We start from the raw sequence: 14,228 nt of genomic DNA, 5'->3' as shown, positions 1-14,228 counted from the left end.
AGGCCATTCCAGGTGTGTCCCACGCCGTGCCCAGGTGTGCCCAGGTGTGCCCAAGTGTGTTCCAGGTGTGCCCAGGTGTGCTCAGAGTCTCTCAGTGCTCTCCCCAAGGTGCCACACCCCAATAAAATCCCAATAAATTCCCAATAAAATCCCAATAAAATCCAATTTTTCCGTTCTGAGGCTCTTCCAGGTGTGCCCAGGTGTGCCCAGGTGTGCCCAGGTGTGCCCAGAGTCTCTCAGTGCTCTCCCCAAGGTGCCACACCCCAATAAAATCCCAATAAATTCCCAATAATATTCCATTTTTCTGCTCTGAGGCTCTTCCAGGTGTGCCCAGGTGTGCCCAGGTGTGCCCAGGTGTGCCCAGGTGTGCCCAGAGTCCCTCAGGGCTGTCACACACCAATAAAACCCCAATAAAATCCAATTTTTTCCACATTTTGGTGTCCCGAGGCCATTCCAGGTGTGTCCCACGCCGTGCCCAGGTGTGCCCAGGTGTGCCAGGTGTGCCCAGGTGTGCCCAGGTGTGCTCAGAGTCTCTCAGTGCTCTCCCCAAGGTGCCACACCCCAACAAAATCCCAATAAAATTCCATTTTTCCCACATTTTGTTGTCTCGAGGCCATTCCAGGTGTGTCCCTCGCTGTGCCCAGGTGTGCCAGGTGTGCCAGGTGTGCCCAGGTGTGCCCAGGTGTGTCAGGGCTCCAGCATCAGCTCGCAGGCGCGTGCCAGCTCCGCCAGGCGCCGCCGGGCGTAGTCGAGCCGGTTCAGCGCCAGTTGGCAGCTCTTGCGCGCCGCGTAGCTCGAGCCCTCGTGGGGCTGCCCCGTGGCCACCTGCGGGGAGAGACGCACCTGGGCACACCTGGGCACCCCAAAAATCCTAAAATCTGATTGGGGTACCCCGAAAATCCCAAATCCCAACTGGGGAATCCCAAAAATCCCAAATTGTACCTGGGGAACCCCAAAATCCCCAAAGAAACGTCATTAAAAACTCACCTGGAATGCCCCAAACTCACCTGGGCAGGTCAGAGACGCACCTGGGGCACACCTGGGCACCCCGAAAATCCTAAAATCTGCTTGGGGCGCCCCAAAAATCCAAAATCCCGCTTGGGGCACCCCGAAAATCCCAAATCCCAAATTGGAGACTCCAAAATCCCCAAAAAAACATCATTAAAAACTCACCTGCGGGGAGAGACACACCTGGGCACCCCAAAAATCCTAAAATCTGCTTGGGGCACCCCGAAAATCCCAAATCCTGCTTGGGCTGCCCCGAAAATCCCAAATCACACCGGGAGACTCCAAAAATCCCAAAGGAATGGGACTAAAAACTCACCTGGAATGCCCCAAACTCACCTGGGCAGGTGAGAGACACACCTGGGGCACACCTGGGCACCCCAAAAATCCTAAATCCTGCTTGGGGCACCCCAAAAATCCCAAATCCTGATTGGGGCACCCCGAAATCCCAAATTGTACCTGGGACACCCCGAAAATCCCAAAGGAACGTCATTAAAAACTCACCTGGAATGCCCCAAACTCACCTGTGCAGGTCAGAGAGGCACCTGGGCCACCCCGAAAATCCCAAATCCCACATGGGGAATCCCAAAAATCCCAAATCCCACATGGGGCACCCCAAACTCACCAAAGAAACATCGTTAAAAACTCACCTGGAATGCCCCGAACTCACCTGCACAGGTGAGAGATGCACCTGGGGCACCCCAAAAATCCCAAATCCTGATTGGGGTACCCCAAAAATCCCAAATCCCAACTTGGAGACTCCAAAATCCCCAAATCCCATATGGGGCACCCCAAAATCCCCAAAGAAACATCATTAAAAACTCACATGGGCAGGTGAGAGACGCACCTGGGGCACACCTGGGCACCCCAAAAATCCCAAAATCTGCTTGGGGCACCCCAAAAATCCCAAATCCCAACTGGAGAACCCCAAAAATCCCAAATTGTACCTGGGGCACCCCAAAATCCCCAAAGGAATGGCACAAAAACCTTACCTGGAATGACCCAAACTCACCTGGGCAGGTGAGAGACGCACCTGGGGCACACCTGGACACCCCAAAAATCCCAAATCCTGTTTGGGGTGCCCCGAAAATCCCAAATCCTGTTTGGGGTGCCCCGAAAATCCCAAATCCTGATTGGGGTGCCCCGAAAATCCCAAATCCCACCTGGGACACCCCAAAAATCCTCAAATCCCCAAAGGAACGGCACTAAAAACTCACCTGTGCAGGTGAGAGACACACCTGGGGCACCCCAAAATCCCAAATCCTGCTTGGGGTACCCCAAAAATCCCAAATCCCAACTTGGAGACTCCAAAAATCCCAAATCCCCCAAAGGAACGCTGCTAAAAACTCACCTGTGCAGGTGAGAGACGCACCTGGGCACCCCGAAAATCCCAAATCCTGATTGGGGCACCCCAAAAATCCCAAATCCTGCTTGGGGTACCCCGAAAATCCCAAATCCCACCTGGGAGACTCCAAAATCCCCAAATTCCACATGCAGCATCCCAAAATCCCCAAAGAAACATCATTAAAAACTCACCTGCGGGGGAGAGACGCACCTGGGGCACACCTGGGGCACCCCAAAAATCCTAAAATCTGCTTGGGGTACCCCGAAAATCCCAAATCCTGCTTGGGATACCCCAAAAATCCCAAATCCCAAATTGGAGACTCCAAAATCCCCAAAGGAACGGCACTAAAAACTCACCTGGAATGCCCCAAACTCACCTGGGCAGGTGAGAGACGCACCTGGGGCACCCCAAAAATCCCAAATCCCACCTGGGGCACCCCGAAAATCCTAAATCCTGATTGGGGTGCCCCAAAAATCCCAAATCCCACCTGGGGCACCCCAAAAATCCCAAATCCTGCTTGGGGTACCCCAAAAATCCCAAATCCTGCCTGGGAGACTCCAAATTCCCCAAAGAAACATCGTTAAAAACTCACCTAGAATGGCCAAAACTCACCTGTGCAGGTGAGAGACGCACCTGGGGCACCCCAAAATCCCAAATCCTGCTTGGGGCACCCCAAAAATCCCAAATCCTACATGGGGCACCCCAAAAATCCCAAATCCCGCTTGGGGTACCCCAAAATCCCCAAATCCCCAAAGGAATGGTGCTAAAAATTCATCTGGAATGCCCCAAACTCACCTGGGCAGGTGAGAGATGCACCTGGGGCACACCTGGGCACCCCAAAAATCCCAAATCCTGATTGGGGTACCCCAAAAATCCTAAAATCTGCTTGGGGCGCCCCAAAAATCCCAAATCCCACCGGGAGACTCCAAAATCCCCAAGGAATGGGACTAAAAACTCACCTGGAATGCCCCGAACTCACCTGTGCAGGTGAGAGGCGCACCTGGGGTACACCTGGGCACCCCAAAAATCCTAAATCCTGATTGGGGTGCCCCAAAAATCCCAAATTCCAACTTGGAGACTCCAAAATCCCCAAATTCCACATGCAGCACCCCAAAATCCCCAAAGAAACATCATTAAAAACTCACCTGTGGGGGAGAGACGCACCTGGGGCACACCTGGGCACCCCGAAAATCCCAAATCCTGGTTGGGGTACCCCAAAAATCCCAAATCCTGGTTGGGGTACCCCAAAAATCCCAAATCCTGCTTGGGGCACCCCGAAAATCCCAGATCCCACCTGGGAGACTCCAAAAACCCCAAATCCCAAAAGGAACGGCACTAAAAACTCACCTGTGCAGGTCAGAGACGCACCTGGGGCACACCTGGGGCACCCCAAAAATCCTAAAATCTGCTTGGGGTACCCTGAAATCCCAAATCCCACCTGGGGCACCCCAAAAATCCTAAATCCTGATTGGGGCACCCCAAAAATCCCAAATCCCACATGGGGCAACCCAAAAATCCCAAAGAAACATCATTAAAAACTCACCTGGAATGCCCCAAACTCACCTGGGCAGGTGAGAGACGCACCTGGGGCGCACCTGGGCACCCTAAAAATCCCAAATCCTGATTGGGGCACCCCAAAAATCCTAAATCCTGATTGGGGTACCCCAAAAATCCTAAATTGTACCTGGGGCACCCCAAAATCCCCAAACAAACATCGTTACAAACTCACCTGGAATGACCCAAACTCACCTGGGCAGGTGAGAGACGCACCTGGGACACCCCAAAAATCCCAAATCCTGATTGGGGTGCCCCGAAAATCCCAAATCCCAACTTGGAGACTCCAAAATCCCCAAATCCCACATGGGGCACCCCAAAATCCCCAAAAAAACATCGTTACAAACTCACCTGGAATGACCCAAACTCACCTGTGCAGGTGAGAGGCGCACCTGGGGTACACCTGGGGCACCCCAAAAATCCTAAAATCTGCTTGGGGTACCCCGAAAATCCCAAATCCTAATTGGGGTACCCCAAAAATCCCAAATTGTACCTGGGGCACCCCAAAATCCCCAAAGGAATGGCACAAAAACCTTACCTGGAATGCCCCAAACTCACCTGGGCAGGTGAGAGACGCACCTGGGGTACACCTGGGCACCCCAAAAATCCTAAATCCTGATTGGGGCACCCCAAAAATCCCAAATTCCACATGGGAGACTCCAAAATCCCCAAAAAAACATCATTAAAAACTCACCTGTGCAGGTGAGAGACACACCTGGGGCACCCCAAAAATCCCAAACCCCACCTGGGACACCCCAAATCCCACCTGGGACACCCCAAATTGTACCTGGGACACCCCAAATTGTACCTGGGACACCCCAAATCCCACCTGGGACACCCCAAACCCCACCTGGGACACCCCAAATTGTACCTGGGACACCCCAAATCCCACCTGGGACACCCCAAACCCCACCTGGGACACCCCAAATCCCACCTGGGACACCCCAAACCTCACCTGGGACACCCCAAACCCCACCTGGGACACCCCAAATCCCACCTGGGACACCCCAAATCTCACCTGGGACACCCCAAATCTCACCTGGGACACCCCAAATCCTTCCTGGGACACCCCAAAAATCCCAAATCCCACCTGGGACACCCCAAACCTCACCTGGGACACCCCAAATCCCACCTGGGACACCCCAAACCCCACCTGGGACACCCCAAACCTCACCTGGGACACCCCAAACCTCACCTGGGACACCCCAAATCCCACCTGGGACACCCCAAATTGTACCTGGGACACCCCAAACCCCACCTGGGACCCCCCAAATCTCACCTGGGACACCCCAAATCTCACCTGGGACACCCCAAATCTCACCTGGATCACCCCAAATCTCACCTGGGACACCCCAAATCCCACCTGGGACACCCCAAATCCCACCTGGGACACCCCAAACCTCACCTGGGACACCCCAAATCTCACCTGGGACACCCCAAACCCCACCTGGGACACCCCAAATCCTTTATGGGACACCCCAAATTGTACCTGGGACACCCCAAATCCCACCTGGGACACCCCAAATCCTTCATGGGACACCCCAAACCCCACCTGGGACACCCCAAACCCACCTGGGACACCCCAAACCCCACCTGGGACACCCCAAACCCACATGGGACACCCCAAACCCCACCTGGGACACCCCAAACCTCACCTGGGACACCCCAAATCCACCTGGGACACCCCAAATCCCACCTGGGACACCCCAAATCTCACCTGGGACACCCCAAACCCACCTGGGACACCCCAAACCCACCTGGGACACCCCAAATCTCACCTGGGACACCCCAAACCCACCTGGGACACCCCAAATCTCACCTGGGACACCCCAAATCTCACCTGGGACACCCCAAATTCTTCATGGGACACCCCAAACCCCACCTGGGACACCCCAAATCCCACCTGGGACACCCCAAATCCTTCATGGGACACCCCAAACCCACCTGGGACACCCCAAATCTCACCTGGGACACCCCAAACCCCACCTGGGACACCCCAAATCCCACCTGGGACACCCCAAATCTCACCTGGGACACCCCAAATCTCACCTGGGACACCCCAAATCCCACCTGGGACACCCCAAACCCCACCTGGGACCCCCCAAACCCACCTGGGACACCCCAAATCCTTCATGGGACACCCCAAACCCACCTGGGACACCCCAAACCCACCTGGGACACCCCAAACCCCACCTGGGACACCCCAAACCCCACCTGGGACACCCCAAACCCACCTGGGACACCCCAAACCTCACCTGGGACACCCCAAATCCCACCTGGGACACCCCAAATCCTTCATGGGACACCCCAAACCTCACCTGGGACACCCCAAACCTCACCTGGGACACCCCAAATCCCACCTGGGACACCCCAAATCTCACCTGGGACACCCCAAATCCCACCTGGGACACCCCAAATCTCACCTGGGACGCCCCAAATCCCACCTGGGACACCCCAAACCCCACCTGGGACACCCCAAACCCCACCTGGGACACCCCAAATCCCACCTGGGACACCCCAAATTCTTCATGGGACACCTCAAATCTCACCTGGGACACCCCAAATCTCACCTGGGACACCCCAAATCTCACCTGGGACACCCCAAACCCACCTGGGACACCCCAAATCCCACCTGGGACACCCCAAACCCCACCTGGGACACCCCAAATCCACCTGGGGCACCCCAAATCCCACCTGGGGGCTCACCTGGGTCAGGTAGCGGATCTGGGCCGAGAGCTCCGCCTCCACCTTGGCCACGGCGGCCCCGAACTGGGCGCACTGACGGTCCAGGTGCCGCTCCTGGGGCTTCTCCTTGGACAGCTCCAGGATCACCAGCCCTGGGGGACACCTGGGTCACACCTGGGGGCACCTGGGCACACCTGGGCACACCTGAGATACACCTGGGTCACACCTGGGTCACACCTGGGCACACCTGGGGGCACCTGAGATACAGCTGGGATACACCTGGGCACACCTGGGATACACCTGGGGGCATCTTGGGCACAGCTGGGCACACCTGGGGCACACCTGGGGGCACAATTGGGCACAGGTGGGCACAGCTGGGGGGTCCTGGGGCACACCTGGGGGCACCTGAGGCACACCTGGGATAAACCTGGGCACACCTGGGACACACCTGGGCACAGCTTGGGGTACCTGGGCACACCTGGGGGCACCTGAGATACACCTGGGCACACCTGGGGCACACTTGGGCACACCTGGGCACACCTGAGATACACCTGGGAACAGTTGCGGGTACCTGGGGCACACCTGAGGCTACCTGGCACACACCTGGGTACAGCTGGGCACACCTGGGCACAGCTGGGCCAGCCTGGGGCACACCTGGGCACACCTGGGCACATCTGGGGGCATCTTGGGCACACCTGGGTCACACCTGGGCACAGCTGGGATACACCTGGGCACACCTGAGATATACCTGGACACAGCTGGGGGTACCTGGACACAATTGGACACACCTGGGCACACCTGGGGCACACCTGGGGCATCTTGGTCACACCTGAGCACACCTGGGGCACACCTGGGCACATCTGAGGGCATCTTGGGCACAGCTGGGCACAGCTGGGGGCACCTGGGTCACACCTGGGTCACACCTGGGCACACCTGGGGGCACCTGAGATACAGCTGGGCACAGCTGGGCACAGCTGGGGCACAGCTGGGCACACCTGAGACACACCTGGACACACCTGGGCACACCTGAGACACACCTGGGCACACCTGGACACACCTGGGCACAGCTGGGGCACACCTGGGCACACCTGGGCACACCTGGACACACCTGGGATACACCTGGGCACAGCTGGGGCACACCTGGGCACACCTGGGCACACCTGTGACCCCTCCCCGCGACCTCTGACCCCATTTCAGGCTCTCCCATTGGTCCCTCGAGGGTCACCTGAGCGCTGACCACGCCCCTCCACTGACCACGCCCCCATTCGTTTAAACCCCGCCCCTTTTCCACCCCGCCAATCACCGCCCTCCCACATCCCCATGGCAACCCAAGCCCCGCCCACCCTAAAACCGGAAGTGTCTCCCCATCAACCAAACCCCGCGGCCCCTCCCCACTTTCTCCGCGCCCCTCCCCCTCCGCGCAAACCCCGCCCCTTTTTAGAGGCTCCGCCCACCCGCGCTCTGCAGGGAGGCGCCGATTTCGCGCTCCAGCTCCTCCAGCGCCCGCAGCCGCTCGTTGGCCACCCCGAACCCCGCCATGCTGCCGCGCCACTTCCGCCTCCTCTTCCCTCCACTTCCGCTTCCCTCCACCAATAGCAGCGCGGGGATGTTGTCACGTGAGCGGAAGCGCCGCCCAGGGGCCGCTCTAGCCGGAACTCTGCCTCGTCTCGGTGGTTTTGGGTCCTCCAAGGTTCCTTCTCGTCATAAAAACACCCAAAATCCACCCAAAACCGCCCGAAATCGCCTCAAAATCACTCGCGGCTCCCTCAGGAGCGTCTCTGCACCACAAAGCCCCGAAAGTGTCCTGGATTCCCCTCAGACTCAGCGCCGGAGGAGGGAGGAGAGCTGGATCGGGGCGGGGGGGGTGGGATTTAGGGCTTTTATTAATACATTAACTTTTTTCCAGGCCACCCCCCCTAATTAACCTTAATAAAATTAATTTCCTTCAGGCCACGCCCCTTATTACCTTTTATAGCCCAAAATATCCAGGCCACGCCGCTTTATAATATTTGTAACCCGTATTCCGCCAGGTTACACCTCATAATTTCCTTTTGCAGCTCGGATTTCCCAGGCCACGCCTCTAATTACCATTTATACCCGGATTTATCCAGGCCACGCCTTTAATTAATATTTATAGCACGGATTTCTCCAGGCCACTCTTCTAATTGCCATTTACAACACGGATTTATCCAGGCCACGCTTCTAATTACCATTTATAACCCGGATTTATCCAGGCCACGCATCTAATTAATATTTATAGCCTAATTTCCCTACACCACGCCCCTAATTTACTTTTATACCCCGGATTTTTCAGGCCACGCCACTAATTACCATTTATAATCCGGATTTCTCCAGGCCACGCCTCTAATGATTATTCATAGCCCGGATTTCTCCAGACCACGCCCTTAATTAATATTCATAGCACGTATTTCTCCGGGCCACGCCACTAATTACCACTTATAACCCGGATTTCCCAGGCCACGCCTCTAATTAATATTTATAAACCAGATTTCTCAGGCCACGCCCCTCATTTTCTTTCAGGTTCCGGATTTTTCCAGGCCACGCCTTTAATTAATATTCATAACCCGGATTTCCCCAGGCCACGCCCACTCCCTCACGCAAACCCCGCCCCGTTTTTTCCCGCGCTCTGACGTCATCAGCGTGCGCGTGGAAGACGCGCGGCCATGGCGGCGCTGCGCAAACCCCGCCCCGTTTTTTCCCGCGCGCTGACGTCATCAGCGTGCGCGGGGAAGACGCGCGGCCATGGCGGCGGTGGCGGCGCCGCGGGCCCCTCCGGCCCCTCCGGCCGCGCCGCTGCTCGAGGCGCTCTCGGCGCTCTCGGCGCTGCCCCCGCACCGCGGGGCCCTCCCGGGGCTCGTCCGCGGCCTCCGCGACAGCGCCGGGACTCAGGTCGGGAACGGAGGGGAGGGGAGCGGAGGGGAGCGGCTGAGGGGGACGTGAGGGGAATGTGAGGGGGGAGAGGGGGAGGGGAAAAACGGGGTTGGAGTGGTGAAAATGGGGATTGGAGCATAAAAATGGGGATTGGAGCATAAAAATGGGGATTTGAGTATTAAAAATGGGGATTGGAGTGGTTAAAATGGGGATTTGATTATTAAAAACGGGGATTGGGGTGTTAAAATGGGGATTGGAGCATTAAAATGGGAGTTGGAGTGTAAAAATGGGGATTTGAGCACAAAAAATGGGGATTTGGTGTATTAAAAATGGGGATTTGAGTATGAAAATGGGGATTTGAGCACAAAAAATGGGGAATTCAATATTAAAAATGGGGATTGGAGCATAAAAATGGGGATTTGGAGCATAAAAATGGGGTTTGGAGTATTAAAAATGGGGATTGGAGCACAAAAAATGGGGATTGGAGTGTATAAAATGGGGATTGGGGCATAAAAATGGGGATTGGAGTGGTAAAAATGGGGATCGGAGTGTAAAAATGGAGATTTGATTATTAAAATGGGGATTGGAGCATAAAAATTGGGGGTTTGAGTATTGAAGATGGGGATTGGAGAATAAAAAATGGGGATTTGAGTGGTGAAAATGGGGTATGGAGCGTAAAAATGGGGATTGGAGCACAAAAAATGGGGATTGGAGTGTTAAAATGGGGATGGGAGTGTAAAAATGGGGATTAGAGTAGTGAAAATGGGGATTTGAGTGGTGAAAATGGGGATTAGAGCATAAAAATGGGGATTTGAGTATTAAAAATGGGGATTAGAGCAGAAAAAATGGGGATTTGAATATAAAAATGGGGATTTGAGTATAAAAATGGGGGTTGGAGTATTAATTATGGGGGTCGGAGTATTAAAAATGGGGATTTGAGCACGAAAAATGGGGATTGGAGTGGAGAAATTGGGGATTTAAGTGTAAAAATGGGGATTTGTGTTTAAAAATGGGGATTTGAGTATAAAAATGGGGATTGGAGTGGTAAAAATGGGGATTTGAGTGTAAAAATGGGGATTTGAGTTCAAAAAATGGGGATTTGAGCATAAAAATAGGGGTTGGGGCATAAAAATGGGGATTTGATTATTAAAATGGGGATTGGAGTGTTAAAATTGGGATTTGAGTGTAAAAAAGGGGATTTGGGGTGGTGAAAATGGGGATTTGAGTATTAAAAATGGGGATTGGAGCAAAAAATTGGGGATTGGGGCATAAAAATGGGGATTGGGGCATAAAAATGGGGATTTGAGTTTTAAAAATGGGGACTTGAGCACAAAAAATGGGGGTTGGTGTATTAAAAAAGGGGATTTGAGTGTAAAAATGGGGATTGGTGTATAAAAATGGGGATTTTTGTTTAAAAATGGGAATTGGAACATAGAAAATGGGGATCGGAGTGGTGAAAATGGGGATTGGAGCATAAAAATTGGGATTGGAGTGTTAAAAATGGGGATTTGAGTTTAAAAATTGGAGATTTGAGCAGAAAAATGGGGTTTGGAGTATTAAAAATGGGGATTGGAGTGGTAAAAATGGGGATTGGAGTGTAAAAATGGGGATTTGATTATTAAAAATGGGGATTTGATTATTAAAATGGGGATTGGAGCACAAAAATTGGGGGTTTGAGTATTAAAACTGGGGACTTGAGTATAAAAATGGGGGTTGGAGTGGTGAAAATGGGGATTGGGGTATTAAAAATGGGGATTTGGGTATTAAAAATGGGGATTGGAGCATAAAAAATGGGGGTTGGGGCATAAAAAATGGGGATTGGAGTGGTGAAAATGGGGATTTAAGTGTAAAAATGGGGATTTGTGTTTAAAAATGGGGATTTGAGTGTAAAAATTGGGATTGGAGTGGTGAAAGTGGGGATTTGAGCATAAAAATGGGGATTGGAGTACTAATTATGGGGATCGGAGTATTAAAAATGGGGATTTGAGCACAAAAAATGGGGATTGGAGTGGAGAAATTGGGGATTGGGGTATTAAAAATGGGGATTGGAGTAGTAAAAATGGGGATTGGAGTGTTAAAATGGGGATTGGGGCATAGAAAAATGGGGATTGGTGTATAAAAATGGGGATTTGTGTTTAAAAATGGGAATTGGAACATAGAAAATGGGGATTGGAGTGGTGAAAATTGTGATTGGAGTGGTGAAAATGGGGATTGGAGCGTAAAAAATGGGGATTGGAATATAAAAATGGGGATTGGAGTGGTGAAAATGGGGTTTTGAGTGGTGAAAATGGGGATTGGAGTGGTAAAAATGAGGATTGGAGTGTAATAATGGGGATTAGAGTATGAAAAATGGGGATTAGAGTGTAAAAATGGGGATTTGAGGATAAAAAATGGGGATTGGAGTGGTGAAAATGGGGATTGGGGTATTAAAAATGGGGATTGGAGTGGTGAAAATGGGGATTGGAGCATAAAAATGGGGAGTGGAGCATAAAAATGGGGATTTGGGGTGGTGAAAGTGGGGATTTGAGCATAAAAATGGGGATTTTAGCATAAAAAAAGGGATTTGAGTATTAAAAATGGGAATTTGAGCACAAAAAATGGGGATTTGAGTGTAAAAAATGGGGATTGGGGTATTAAAATGGGGATTGGAGCACAAAAATTGGGGGTTTGAGTATTAAAAATGGGGACTTGAGTATAAAAATGGGGGTTGGAGTGGTGAAAATGGGGATTTGAGCGCAAAAAATGGGGATTGGAGCATAAAAATTGGGATTTGAGTGTGAAAAATGGGGATTTGAGCATTAAAAAAGGTGATTGGAGCATAAAAATGGGGATTGGAGCATAAAAAATGGGGATTGGATTGGTGAAAATGGGGATTTCAGTATAAAAATGGGGATTGGAGCATAAAAATGGGGATTGGAGTGTAAAAATGGGGATTAGAGCATAAAAATGGGGATTGGAGTGGTGAAAATGGGGATTGGAGTGAAAATGGGTATTAGGGCATAAAAAAGGGGATCGGAGCATAAAAAAAGGGGATTTGATTATTAAAAATAGGGATTTGAGCACAAAAAATTGGGAATTGGTGTATATATAAATGGGGATTTGAGCACATAAAAGGGGGATTTGAGTATTAAAAGTGGTGATTTGAGTGTAAAAATGGGGATTTGTGTATGAAAAATGGGGATTGGAGTATAAAAAATGCGGATTTGAGCACAAAAAATGGGGATTTGATCACAAAAAATGGGGATTGGAGCATAAAAATGGGGATTGGAGTATAAAAATGGGGATTTGAGTGTAAAAATGGGATCTGGCCTCAAAACTCGGGATGATCTCAGGGAGTGAGAACCCCAAAAATGGGGATTCGACCCCAAAAATCGGGATCTAACTCCAAAAAATGGGATCACTGCAGGGATCAGCACCTTTCTAAAAATGGGGATGGCCTCAGGGAGTGGGAACCCCAAAAATGGGGATTTGACCCAAAAACCGGGATCTGACCCCAAAAAACGGAACCCCTAAAGGATTGGGAGCCCCCAAACCCCGAGTGACCCCTGACCCCTGGGTGACCCCTGAGTAACCCCTGGGTGACCCCTGACCCCTGCTGACCCCTGGGTGACCTCTGAGTAACTCCTGACCCCTGGCTGACCCCTGAGTGACCCCTGATGACCCCTGAGTAACCCCTGACCCCTGAGCCCCAGCTGACCCTTGGGTGACCTATGACCCCTCGCTGACCTCTGAGCCCTAAATTACCCCTGGGTGACCCCTGTGTGACCCCTGACCCCTGGGTGACCCCTGTGTGACCCCTGACCCCTGCTGACCCCTGGGTGACCCCTGATGACCCCTGAGTAACCCCTGACCCCTGGGTGACCCCTGACCTTTACTGACCCATGGGTGACCCCTGACCCCTCACTGACCCCTGGGTGACCCCTGTGTGACCCCGCTGACCTCTGACCCCTCCCCAGGCCGCCCTCGGGGGTCTCTTGGGCGTCGCCAGCGCCCGCCTGGGCTCCATGAAGACGCGGTGAGTGACAGCCCCAACGGCCAATCACAGCGCAGGCCCCGCCCCTGCCGCCTTTTCATTGGCTGCCACCACGGGGTGGGCGTGGCCAACTGCAAACCAATAGGAACGCAGCGTGGGGGCGGGGCTGGCTCGGCAGCCAATGGGAATCATTCTCCAGAGCATCTTGGCTGCCATTGGACAGGGAGGAACCAATCAGGGGAGGTTTCACCCCCTGGGGGCGGAGCAGCCAATGAGGAGGAGGGGGTGTGGCTTTGTAGCGCGTTGCGATTGGCTGGGTGGTTGCGGGCGGTGTTATTGGCCAATCAGATTGTTCCGTGGGTGCGGGACTGATTGTGGTGGGTGGGGCTTGTCCGTGATTGGCTGCTGGGTGTGGGTGGGGCGTGGCTTCATCCCAGCCAATCAGATTCCGTGTGTGAGCCACGCCCCATTCTGGGCTGTCCTTATAAGGAAAGTGGGCGGGGCTTAGAGCCACCAGCAGCCAATCAGGAGTGTGGGATGGGCCAGGCTGGGCGTGGCTTCATCCCAGCCAATCAGATTCTGTGTTTGAGCCACGCCCTCTTCTAGGCGGTCCTTATAAGGAAAGTGGGCGGGGCTTAGAGCCCCCAGCAGCCAATCAGGGCTCTGGGTGTGGCTGGGGGGCGTGTCCAGGCTGACCAATGGCGTTGCAGGTTTGAGGGGCTGTGCCTGCAGCAGCCAATCAGGGCTGGGGGCGTGGCTGGGGCGTGGCCAGGC

The 14,228-nt window shown here is 53.3% G+C and overlaps 2 protein-coding genes across 6 annotated transcripts in view; one reads left to right on the top strand and one right to left on the bottom strand.

Moving 5' to 3' along the window:
• Window positions 1–144: 144 nt before the first annotated feature.
• On the bottom strand, window positions 145–8,201 carry MED11 (mediator complex subunit 11). Of its 4 annotated transcripts, XR_012052412.1 has the most exons (5): window positions 8,044–8,201; window positions 6,611–6,741; window positions 683–825; window positions 458–508; window positions 145–190 (listed from the first exon to the last, which is right to left on the bottom strand). XR_012052412.1 is itself a non-coding variant. In XM_072920676.1 (4 exons), exons 1-3 carry the CDS (start codon window positions 8,126–8,128, stop codon window positions 688–690), a joined length of 354 nt encoding a protein of 117 aa, XP_072776777.1. In that variant the 5' UTR covers window positions 8,129–8,201; the 3' UTR covers window positions 145–508; window positions 683–687. The 4 variants fall into 4 exon arrangements, 3 of the variants coding, with proteins under 3 accessions (XP_072776777.1, XP_072776778.1, XP_041568235.1); XM_072920676.1 differs by having other exon boundaries at window positions 145–508; XM_072920677.1 differs by lacking the exons at window positions 145–190; window positions 458–508 and adding an exon at window positions 988–1,007 and having other exon boundaries at window positions 587–825.
• Window positions 8,202–9,298: 1,097 nt separating this feature from the next.
• PELP1 (proline, glutamate and leucine rich protein 1) overlaps window positions 9,299–14,228 on the top strand; it is a 36,823-nt gene continuing 31,893 nt past the window's right edge. For both annotated transcript variants that reach the window (XM_072920599.1, XM_072920598.1), the window contains exons 1-2: window positions 9,299–9,499; window positions 13,438–13,496. In XM_072920599.1, coding sequence (XP_072776700.1) covers window positions 9,353–9,499; window positions 13,438–13,496 — 206 coding nt within the window. In that variant the 5' untranslated portion in view covers window positions 9,299–9,352. The remainder of the gene's footprint in view (window positions 9,500–13,437; window positions 13,497–14,228) is intronic.

This window comes from Taeniopygia guttata, chromosome 32 (assembly GCF_048771995.1).
Source record: "Taeniopygia guttata chromosome 32, bTaeGut7.mat, whole genome shotgun sequence".
In the NCBI taxonomy this organism is placed as follows: domain Eukaryota; kingdom Metazoa; phylum Chordata; class Aves; order Passeriformes; family Estrildidae; genus Taeniopygia; species Taeniopygia guttata.
The sequence above is the reverse complement of the archived record's forward strand: the minus strand, read 5'-3'. Positions and strand labels throughout refer to the sequence as shown.